Consider the following 12,337-nt stretch of genomic DNA (forward strand, 5'->3'; position numbering starts at 1 on the left):
TGCCAACAGCCCCTTGCAAATATATGCAGGCTTGAAGTTACCCCCTGTAAGGCACCAAACTGGAGCTCCTGAAGCAGCCAAAGCTGCTGCTCTGTCTACAGAAACATCAGCCTTCTGAAGGGGTTTAGGGCAGCCACATTTTCAACTTAAACATTGCTGAAGGAGTGGACAGACACCCTCCCAGCCCCAGAGGAACTGTGTTGGTAATTCACGGGGACAGCTTTGTCACTGTGCTATAAAAGCATCACACAGAGCCTGCCTACTTGCCTGTGAAGCAAAAAGCACTTGGGCAATGCTGCTAAGCCCTGCACACTCAGAAACTTTTGCTTCAACAGCTGGTTCTCAAATTCAGCTGTAAGGGCTGATTCTGACACCATGCAAGTAAATCCCTGTCTAGAAACTGGCTGCTTGAATTAAATGATGCAGCATGGTGGCCACACAAGCCTTAATTTAGAAGGCTGTGAGCCTTCCCAGTAAGTGCTGTGGTTTAAAAATATTGGTATTTTCCCCACAAATCTGCCATATTTTTATTTTACATTAAGAGTCTCTTCATCCTGTCAGTGTCAGCCCAAGCCTGAACTGACTAAGATAGGGGAAAGAAGATAAAGAATTATCTCCTGATGTGCAGACTCTTTTCCCTGTATCCCCTCTCTCTTTCAAAATAAATCAAGGCTAAACACAACTGTAAAAATGTAACTATTCAAGTAACTGCAAATACTGCTTTAGAGAAATAAAAAATAAGGGTTTTTTTCAAGAGATTTTGTAGCTGAGTTTATACTATTGCATCATATTTGTCCTTTCCTGAGTAATTTCATACTCTACACAAACCAAATTAATTACTTAGAACCGGTTTATAATGTCCACATTGTGTTTTTTAAAAAATGCTTTTGAAGAAACCTCTGATGAGTAAAGTAGCTTATGGTAATCAATTTGAATATCACAATGAAACTAATTCAGGAAAATATTGTTAACAGTGATCTGGCAAACCACTGGTATCCATCTGTCTGATTCTTCTTGTGTTTGAAAGTTGCATTTTTGAAAAACAATTATTAATAGTGCTCCTTAGCTGCCAAGCAAAAGAGCATGCAACAAACTTCTGCAAATAACAGCAAATACCGCTCACTTTTCCAAGTTTGAGCTGGAACCTGCTGCAGGATCTCATGGTCAGGGCAAGTTTTTCTGCTGGAGTCTGTAGAGATGGGAGAGTAAAAGAATGGACTGTTTCTATAAAGGAAGTGCAACCCCCTGCAGATTCCAGCTGTCTCCCTACAGCCCTTCAGCACCTCCCCACCAGACAAGCTATTCCAGCACTGCACTATCCCTACTGTTAGGAAGGGATTTTTAATGTCTAAAGTGAATTTTCCTTGGTGCAATTTAAGTCCATTACTTCTAGTTGTGTTAATGCACATGGAACACAGTTTGCTCTGTTCTTCCATGCAGCAGCTTTTTATGTGCTTGCAGGCTGCTGTTATGACCCCACTCAGTCTGCTCTTCTCAAAGCTAAACAATTTGTCCAACATGTATAAAAGCTGATTTTTAAAAGTGTTGAGCTCCTGCTGTTCCTGTTGCTTTTATTCTGGTGATTGAGACTGAAAGAACTTCCCTAGAGTTGATGATCAAGCAGTATTGTCTGGTGCCCTTCAAATACTGATAGGTATGAAGGGCATGAAGGTGTTTATAGCTGTATATGTGCATTCTTGTCTTCACAATAAAAGTGTATTTACAGGACCTGTGACCAGCCTTCTGACTGCATCCCCAGGGCAAGAGCAACTTCACAAAAAAGCAGGTTTCAGTGGAAACTTGCCTGCCTTATGTGCCAGGCTTTGCTGAATAATTTGTACTAAAGGATTTTCTGTATTTCATGCAACACATAATCTTGTTCCGTGGGTTTTTTAATTTAAATTATTTTTATGGCTACTGTAAAAACACTGTTCATGATTCTGTGTTAACTATTTACTGTTGCTGGAAAATATATCCTTGGAAGAGTGAACTGAAATCTTTTTCAATCCCAAAACAGAAGAGTGAGGTTTCCTTCCTTTAATAGGCTTCCCTTCAGAAGAAATTATTAACTTTTGTGCTTATAGTCCTGGAGCAGATTTCCACTTGGAAGGCTGTTTTTATAGTGAATGCACTACAAAATATGATGCTATCATCTTGTGATAGTGTTCCAGGGCAGCTAGAGATAAATTCCACTATACCTGCTCTTTGTCTCTCAATTTCCACTGTAAATAAAGCTTTCTTTGTGTCCATGTAGGCCCTTATGAAACCTCTTCTTCATGGCATCAGAGGCTTTGGGTACAACTGTAATGCCAGCAATAATACCTTCATGTATTATTTCTCATAAACATAGGGTTATATAGTCTGCATTTCTGCAGAAAAGAGTTTTTGAAATGTCTTTTTTTTTCTGCTTAAACCCTCTCCTAACCTTGAAAAATAACTTCCTCAGACAAATACAGAGAACATTTACAATTATAAAGTAAAAATAGCTGCTCTAGTTTTGAGGTACCTGTCATGTCTTCTTTTTGAGAAAAAAAAAAAAAAGAAAAAAGAAAAAAGAAAAAGAAAAAAAAGAGCAAAGTCATGGGAGGAAAAAAAATGAGAGAAGGAGAATTTTTGATATTTCTCTCTATGATTTTTTCAAATCCAACCTTGTCCTTTATTCTTATTCATAAGATTTCATCAAACTGCTGGAAACAAAGCTAATTATGATGGGCATTAACCTACACAGGGACCATAAAGTATGAATACACAAGTCTCCTAATTTTGACAATTAACACTGAATTTCACCATTTGTAATAAAGCTGAAGTGCCTCATGGTCTGTACAGCAACAGGCAATAATATGCAAAAGATGGAAGTGCACAATAATACCAATAATTTTAAACCTAGCCTGACTATTTCCCAGTAAATACCTTCAATAATTATTCTGTCATTTATCTTTTCCTCCTTCACTGGGTCAATAATTCATCTGTGCAGTGTGTATACTACAGCTTTTCTCTTTTTCCAGAGCTTATTCAAAACCCTGCCCTCCTCCTCCTCCCATTTAGACACACTAAATGGTCCCTTGCTTAGCCAATGGAATGACATATTGAATTATAATCTTTAGCATTGGTATTGATAGAAGTATATCCTGTTATTAGGACCTGCCTGTGTTTGGCTGACACAATCCCATCCATTGCTGCTCTAAGCATGCAGCAAATTTTATATTCTGTTTCTCTGCCACACAAAGTGAAGTCACCAGCAAGGGCTTTGGGGACAAGTGGAAAACAGTACCAACAAAAGCTTAAGATGGTTGAAGGGTCCCTTAGGAAAAATTAAAATGAAATTGATGAATTTTAAATCCACATTGTAAATTTCACCTATCAATTACACAAAATTAAATCATAATTTACCCTTTACCTAGCAATAGTATAATATAAAACTAAATGGATTTGCATTTTGATTGGTGGCAGGAGTAAACATTGCCACTTCCACAGTGCTTGGTTAATGGGTTAACTCTGTATGAGAAGTGAGACTATTTTCTCAGCAAAGAAGATTTAGGTTTGTGTGTGACATCAGTGTCCTGAGGGTTAATCCTGAAGGTCTGACAGCTGTCAGCAGTCAGGCACAGGTGCAGTACACACACTTCAGGATCTCAGTACCCATTCACAACAGTCACTGCTGGTACTACAGCCAAGGGCTGCCCTGCTCCTGTGTCTATCATCTGAAGCATTTCCATTACCAAATTCAGCCTTTGGATTAGGTCCCAAAAGCCCACGCTCTTTTCACTCCAATCAAAGGAACCAATTGAGGAAGTCAGGAGTGAATACCAGCCTTTATCAGGATCACAACCCAACAGTCTCACACACAGTGAGATGTCATACAGAGACACCACACTTCTCAGTGAGCAATGCCTTAGCAAAAAAGTGTCAAAGAATTCACTTAGAAAAATCTTCTGGCTATAGCATTCATAAATAGCTTCATTCTTTTGGTTCCTGACATCAGTGCAATCCCATAATGAAATTGCAATTGAAGGAGGCTAATTTGTGCTCTAATTATATATTAGTCTGGGCTGAAAGGTTTCTGGACGGAAAAAGGTTTTCTTCAGGCAATCTTTTATTCTGCTTATTGTGTTTACTTAACAAAGAGCAGTCAGCTTTTACAGTGAATTCCCATAATAGAGTTGAGCTGTAATGTTATCCAGCCAAGGGCAAACATATGCAGTCATTTTTGATGGGTTCTGATAACAGTCTTTAACAAAAACAAGGATTGTTTGCAAATGTAGGAAGAACCAGGCCAAAAAGCTAACAGATGTGCTGCTGAAAAGGTTTAAAGAGCTCTTCAGCTGGAATAGTTTCTAGACCAGTGGTACTTTAGCAGACAGGTAGTTTGAGGAAATTCAGAGAAATATTTTCTCAATGATAATTTCCCATGGAAATACTTATTCTTGTTTCACTTGAAAGAATACATTCTTGGTCTGATTTTGATGCTTCTGCCACAGGATGAGAGGCCAACATTGTTCACAATGTGCAGGATGCAGGGCATTTTCACTGGGGAAATAGGTGAGCCTCAGCAACCTATTTCCTCAGCCATATCTGTTTCTGAGGCTTTCTAAGCAGAGGAGTACTTTAAGATAGCAACAAAGTTCTTCAAAGCTGTGGATCACCTGTTTCTTCTGTCAAGTAGACACTGTGCTATTGTTGGTCCTCAATAAAGTCTCCATAGTGCACCAGAAGGAATTCTGCCTAAACAAAATAAATGTTCAGCTAAACAAACTAGTTTCAAAGGAAATAAAACAAATATATATCTGTTTCTAGTGTTTGTGTTAACTTCAGCTTTTCCCTACAGATAAATCCTGAACCAAGTATTAATCTAGTATAAGTCAGTATGAGTTCTCATTTTGCTGAATCTGCCCTGGCCTCTAATGCAGAGTCTGATGTGGCACTGGAAATAAATGTCTCTGCCATACACATGATAAACAGAAACTGCAGTTAAAAGCACTTAATATCTATGCCAAAGAGGGATTTCAAATAGTGTTCTTATTGAGTGAACAATCACTTTCTGGGCACACCATAAAGGTTTTCCAAAATCGTATCAAAAACTGGTAGAATCACAAGCCATGGTAATATTTTGTGCCATCCATCAGTGAGTTTTCTCTTAAGAATTCTGGTTCAGCTTCCACTGGGGAGAGGAAACAAGGAAAGCAGATGATCTCATCCATTAGAGCAGTGCTCATGTCCCTTCTCCCAGGGCTGACTACCCCCATTCCCAGCTGGACCAGCTCAAGGATCCCCTACTCTGCAGTGCTCGGGCACCACTGCTGGGAAGCACAGTCAATAAAAACTACATGGGGGCAGAAACCAGGAGGAATGTGTATTTGGTATTTGCATCTGCCAGCTGTAATAAATGCATTGAGGTTCAGTAAACTGTGCTGGTACTGTAGAGTCACAGAATCACAGAATGTGCTGAGCTGAGAGGGATCCACAAGGATCATTGAGTCCAACTCCCAGCCCTGCCCAGCACCAGCCCCAAGAGTCACATCAAGTGCCTCAGAGCACTGTCCAAACACTTCTGGAACTCTGTCAGGCTGGTGCTGTGACCACAGCCCTGGGTCAGTGCCCAGATACTCTCTGAGGGAAGAACCTTTTTCTAATATCCAATCTAAATCTTCACTGACACAACTTCAAGCCGTTCCTTCAGGTCCTAAAACCAAATAGACTTACCAAGATGTTTTGACCTGAGAAAAAGTGTGAAGTAGATGGGAATTCATTGACTGAGTACTGATTTTATAAGTATCTTTTCTTCTGTTTTCTTCTAGAAAAACTAAGCATACTGTCAACCTTCATAGCACCCTTCAAGTACCTGAGCCCTGGCCCAACCACGATGGAGGATGAAGACAATTTAAGTAAGCATTCTCTTTTCTCTATAGATGAACAATAAAGTTTAAAAATAAAATCTCTACAGTGGAGGAGCAATTGTGGAAAGGAGGTGGTTTTGCAATTATTGGAGAGTCCTCATGTGAAATCACAGAAGGGAGCTGGAAGGGACCCACAAGGATCATCAAGTCCAGTTCCTCGCCCTGCACAGAATCATCAAATTGAGAATTGATTAACCAAGCTCAAATAAACCAGTTATAACCTAAAAATTAATCACTCTTGGCCAATTAGTATTCTCTTGGGTCCTTACACCTTAACCAACAGTCTGAGCCCATGACTGTACAGCTGGAAAAAAGTCCTGCTGGGTTTGAAGGAGTTGAGAAGTCTTCCAAACACCAGGAAGTCCAAGAGTGGCAGTTAGGAATTAATAACTTCAGTAAGCCCTTCCATTTGTCACCTAGAAGCAATTATTGTGTGCTATCCTGCCTGCTTATTGTAATACAACTTGAATCTTTAAAAAAAAAAAAAAGGAGGGAAGTTTTCTGAGCCAAATGAGCAATGTTTTAGTATCACCTACAAGATTGGTTTCTTTTCCAAACAGACACATGCTGCCATGTTGCCCTATTAGAGCCGCTGAGTGGGAGGAATTTGTTGGTTTTCCCTTGTTGTTGCTGATCTGCCTTGGTTTGGTCATGGTGCATCACCAAGGGGAAGAGCTGCTGGAGGAGTGAAGAAGCACAGCCTGCTATTTTCTGCTGCTGAGCATCACATGGACATCACCCTGTTCTGCTGCACAGCAAAGGCAGGCAATTACAGATACTAGCAAAGGCAAAAAAAAACCCTGAAAATCCTTCAGAATTGCTCCCAGGAAGGCTGTATTTTCAGGAAGACGTGTGAGAAGTATACACACACACACACAGAGGAAACATATTATGCACACGATGAGCTTGTGCAGGCACCTCCTGCGTAATAGTTCCCAAATGTGCTACTTAGTTATTTTTAGGTAATGTAGGAAGTTTGTACAAGCCAAACACTGTAACACAATTTTCTTATTGCTACTGTAACACCAAGACAGCTTCGTGCCTGCGTGGGCTGTAAAACAGCTCCCATGGACAGGGCAAGCTAAGTTTTCTGAAAGAGAAACAGCAAATGTCACTGTTTTCAGGGTCATCCTTTTCATGTCCTCCCTTCGGTCAAACATATGCTCCAGTGAAAAGGCAGCTATTTATTTCTTGGTTCACAGAAATTGTTTTAGGTGTTACTATTCAAATCTTTCACTATTTTTTTTTTAAATATGAATTAGTTTAAATTCATCCATATTTCTGGGTTCACTTGCAGCATAGTGGCCTAAATCTCACTAAAGCCTATAGCACACATGTACCTCTGGAGTAATTCCATATTTTAAAGAGCATCAGAGATTTGCTGGAAAAATCTTCTTCTGTGTTAACAATTTAACAGGAGCCCAGGAGAATGCTGGCAAGGTAGAGAAGTAGGTTGCTTATCCCTGTAGTTTTCTGCTCACTGAGCATCCTGTGAGAGCACTGCTTCCCCGACAGTGCAGCATCAATGGGCAGAGTTCCACCAGCTGAAATGGATACAAATCCTGTTTCACATTCCCTTAGGCCTTCTTTACAAAGGGAACCATGCAGTTTAACTACACCTGCATTTTCAGCAGGTGATTATTAGCATACAGACATGATTTTTGTGGTTTATGATCAATGAACTAATACTTGAAAAACTATCAAAGGCACTATGCACCTTTGCAATGGAATTTTGAGTAATCATCTGTTTCTGATGAAGGTCTAATTTTGAACATGCAAGGAAGGGACCACCCTATTCAACCCCAGAAGGCAGTTGTAGCTAAGAATGTAAGAAATAACACAGAGGATTAGAAATAGGAAGCCTAGCTCTGTACATGGTCTTCAACATTTGTTAATAGTGCTTTGAAAAAAAAAAAAAAAAAAGACATTTAAATGGGGATCCTCCCCTTGGTATATCCCTCTAGCCCCTAGCAAAAAGTTACTCTGCTGGAGCTTGCACATGAATCATCATATTTCTTGGGCATCTACAGAACTGTCTAGTCCTCTCCAGAGCCCACTGATTCTTCTGATCTCAACAGCAGCCAGGAACGAGGAATGATGTAGAGTGTTGTCAAAAAGTGCACCCTTTATTGCTTCAAGCCTGCTGTCTCTAGTGCTGGGATTGCATGAAACAGTGAATAATCATTCCCTGTTCACTGCTTAAACCTGGCTGCCTTTCATGATGTTACAAGCCTATGCCTGTCCCTGATCTTTAAGTGTGCCATCCCCACTTTGCCATGGGATCAAGGCAGATTATCACCAGCCACAGATACTTTTGAATCCAGGTTGTGCCTCTAGCAGGAGCACATGATTCCTGGGGATCTCATTATGGAGTGCTGATGCCGGCACAGGCTCAGGGCAGCACACACCTCCCCAGTTTCTGCAGAGGGAACTGATGGTCCCCAACACAGATTTCAACCACTGCAGCAGTCTTGAAGGACATATTCCAGACTCAGATTCTATGTACTGAAGCATGTTCAGTTATGAGCATGTTGGTCAAATTCCTCTTCAGACAGCATGAGGACCCAGAGCTTTTGTTTCTGCAGGGATACAGCCTCACACTGTGAGACAGACAACTCTCTCTCTAAATAAAAAATTACTATCCCATTTCAGGAGCAATCCATCATCGAAACTATTACTGTATTTTTGTTTTGAAAACTGTGTCTATTGCTACCATTTGGATTTTTCCAGGGCCTAAAATGCTCCGGCTCTGATTTGGGAAGGCATGTCCTTAGGTCTGTCTCTGCCACAGGCTGCCCACATTTTCTGCTACATGCCATTTTTTGCTAACTTGGGCAGAGAGCATCAGAATTTGAGTATCAATCTAAGTCAGTTCATTAGATAATTTGAATAATTTCCCTTATTGGTAAGTGTTGCACTATGACATGAAATAACTCACACACTCACTCAAGATGCAAGAGAAGGAAAAGAGGAAGTTATATTTCTGACCATCATTATTTACATGAACAGTGCATGACAACTCCACTAGAAATATGTAAATATATTTTAAACATAGAAAACTTTTAAAAGAACCTTAAAACTTTTAAAAGAACAGGGCGACAGGTAAGATCTGTATTAGACATGGATTTCAGAGTTATTTCAGATAATTAGGTGGGTAAAGTAGAGTATGTTCATTCTGGAACAGCTAAAGACAATGGCAGTCACCTTTCAAAAACTTTTCATCTTCCCTTTAAGCAAAGTCCTGTACTTTTTTCACTGGTAATGCTTCTCTCTGAAGTGTGGTGTTGCACACCAACAAAATCTAATGCCACTGGTTTTAACCACCCGAACCCTGTGAGCTGCCAGGGAGTGTTCAACAGCAACAGAGAAATCATGGCTTACCTAGACTTTTTACATGAAGATTTAAAAACACATAAGTGTGTTTTCATGTAAGAGAGAAAAGAGTGATTTCTGTTGTTAGCTTTAAGTTTATAATTCCAAAGGCAAGGATATCAACCTAAAAAATCCCTGCTGAAGCATTCCCAACTCTTGGTTGTGGAATCTTGGTTGTGTATGAAAATGCCATCTTGCTTGCAAGAGGAGACTGCCCTCCATTGCATTTGACATCAGAGCTGGCCTTGGACTGAGGTACCGTGGCTCTGGCTCCTGGGTTCATACCTACTGCTCCTGATTAAAGATTTTTCACTTTCAAGTATTCCAATAATTACGGAAGTCAATCCTCCTAACATCTGTAGTCAATGTGACACAGATGAACAGCAAAAATGTACTCGACATAAGCAATCCATGTTTACTAAACATTTCTAAAGACAGTAATTGCCTGTCTCAGAGCTATCAGTTGAATTGGGAGTTGGCTATAATAGAGATATTGCAAATTCTTTCTTTTAATATCACAACTTTTCAATAAAGTAGTGTCCATTGTAATTCAATAGTAGAGATGCCAGTGAAAATGAAGATGCCACCTACCATCTCTCCTTTCCCATCCTCCCTACAAGTTGTCTTGGCAGCAGAATAACCTTCAACAGGAACAATATTATCTCTTCAAATGTAGCGTGGAGTACCGGATGGTTAGTTCTGCAGAGCCCTTAAGACCCAGAGACATAGCCAGTGTCATTATTAGTGATGCATTATAGTTCTGAAATGCTCTTGATGATGCAAACTCTCTAGGTTAACTCTACTGTGCATAATGACCAAAAGGAGAAAAACATGAAAGAGCAGTCAGAATACTGAAGAATAGTGCATAAATAAATATATTTCACTAACTGCTTTCCTTTCTCCCATTCAATTACTGAAGCAAATACAAGATCACAGTGTCTCCTGTTGCCTGTGAAACTGCAAAAATCAATTAATCAAATTACCTGGGGAGATATTACAGTGAAAAGCTGCAGGACTTTTTTTAGAAATCTTACTAAATAAATTAGAAACTATTGCCAAAAAACTGTATTTTCTTTCCTTTTTTTTTTTTTTTTTTTTTAACTCCATCCCCTTTCAATGTTATTATTCTCCAACCTTTCATCATGGGAGAGCCATAATATATTATCTTTTTTTTTTCCCCTAATGTAAAGAATATATTTAGGAGAATCAAGAACAAAGACATTATGAGAAATAACAAGACTGAAAATGATCCCGAGTTTTGCATTTTCCCTGTGTGTATCCTCTGACTTACCCCGTTCCTTTTAGCGCTCTTCATTTCTAAAATTGCTTGTGATTGTTCTATTACAGCTGCTTACAGTATTTATCTTGTGTAGTTTGGTGTCATTTGCCTGCTTTGTCTGATTTTCACAATAGAAGTACATGTGCCACCATTAGAGAGGTAATCTTATGTCTGCTACACAGAGGTCTCATAAAAGACACATTTCAAAGACTTCCTATTTCAAAGATACCTGAAAGTATAAAGTAATTTCACATTTCGTGGCAGCTGCCAGGGATCACACAAGTCCATCACAGACTTTCTGAGGCACTCACTGAGTTTAGGCTGCCTCTGCTTTACAGGCCATGATGACTCGTGGCTGCTGCAGATCCTACTGAGATCTGGGCAGAACTGAGCAGTTTCCTGGTGTTTCAGGACCAGGTACTCTAAAATCTTGTTGGCTGTAAGGATACTTGCACTGTAAGGATACTTTCTTCACTGTGATGAGGCCAAAACACACCATAAATACAGGCATGTCACCACCATGTGTGCCCAACTTTGTCCACACATCCTTTGTGCTTGATCTCTGGAAGTTTTACACTTGCACATCTGCAATTTTTTTCACTCCATCAAGGCAAACTCTGTCGGTCAAAACATGGACTAGACAATTTTATAGACACAATTTAAGACAAATAAGTAATGTTTATTTTATGGTTTTAGTGAACCATTGTTTTATTGAGGGTGGTTCAGGTAGGATGTTAAGGTCACACATTCATGTTCACAAGTGCGTAGTTCTCTGACCACAAAAGAAAAACCAGATGGAATAAGACAATATGAATGATAAACACAAATAACTTCTTGAGTTTTCCTATTCAGTGGTGCATAATCAATACAAATTCTTTTCAAAGCTGAATATTGTGTGAAGCAGGAGCTATCTTTCTTTTCATGCTTCTTGACTACAGTACCATTATATACCATAATTGGCTCTGTAAAAACCTGTTAGGTTAAGATGGGAGAGGAGGTGTGAAATACAGAACCAAACCTTTTTCTGGCTAAAATAATATGTCTGTGTCAAAATATTTTGCCTTTACATTAAAAAATATACACAACTAAAGAGATATCTTCTGAGTGGGATGAAAACTTGAGAAAAGGTCATGATGGAAAATGGCCAGAGACACTGTCAAGCTGGATAGAGGAAGTTAAAGCTGATATTTCCTTTCCCTTCAGAGCAGAGTTTCTATAAAGACAGTTGTGAACTCAATGAGAAAACAGAACATTATCCTTGTGCCTTAGTTATTGTGATATTTAAATGTCTTATTTCCAGACATTTACTATTATGTAGGTCTTTTCTTTCCTTCCTCACCTGTCTTCATTCTGTCCCCTTAGCTTCAGAAAGCAAAAATTAACTAGTCAGTAAAACCTTAATTTGTCAGTTCACGTTCTGCCTCAGCAAAGCACTGCAGAAGAGAGCTCTGGTGATAACTCTGGTGAGACACAGACCCAGGCTGGAAGCTCAGTGTGTGCTGCAGGGTTTTCAGGAGAGGGAGCCTAAGACTCAGTTCTGCAAATGGGCCCCACACATGGCATTTATGCCATGAATATTACTCCTGTCTAAGCAGTGACCCTCTTTCTGTGGAACAACTTGCATGAGTGCAGACTTAGTGGTCTGATGGGAAAAAGTTTTGATATTAAATACAAGTGTAACATTTCAGAATATAAAGGAAGTTTTTACTCATGATGGTTGGTTTCCCATAATCTCTGCAGGCTCCTGTGCATCTGTTGGCCCAGCCTAACACTGGGGTGCAGCACAGACACA

The 12,337-nt window shown here is 39.6% G+C and overlaps 1 protein-coding gene across 1 annotated transcript in view; it reads left to right on the plus strand.

The window, feature by feature from the left end:
* The window catches only part of ADARB2 (adenosine deaminase RNA specific B2 (inactive)), a 311,538-nt gene that overhangs the window by 197,701 nt on the left and 101,500 nt on the right, over positions 1–12,337 (plus strand). The window contains exon 2 of the mRNA XM_021528821.3: positions 5,796–5,882. Coding sequence (XP_021384496.1) covers positions 5,796–5,882 — 87 coding nt within the window. The remainder of the gene's footprint in view (positions 1–5,795; positions 5,883–12,337) is intronic.

The sequence above is a fragment of the Lonchura striata genome, chromosome 1 (assembly GCF_046129695.1).
Source record: "Lonchura striata isolate bLonStr1 chromosome 1, bLonStr1.mat, whole genome shotgun sequence".
Lineage (NCBI taxonomy): Eukaryota > Metazoa > Chordata > Aves > Passeriformes > Estrildidae > Lonchura > Lonchura striata.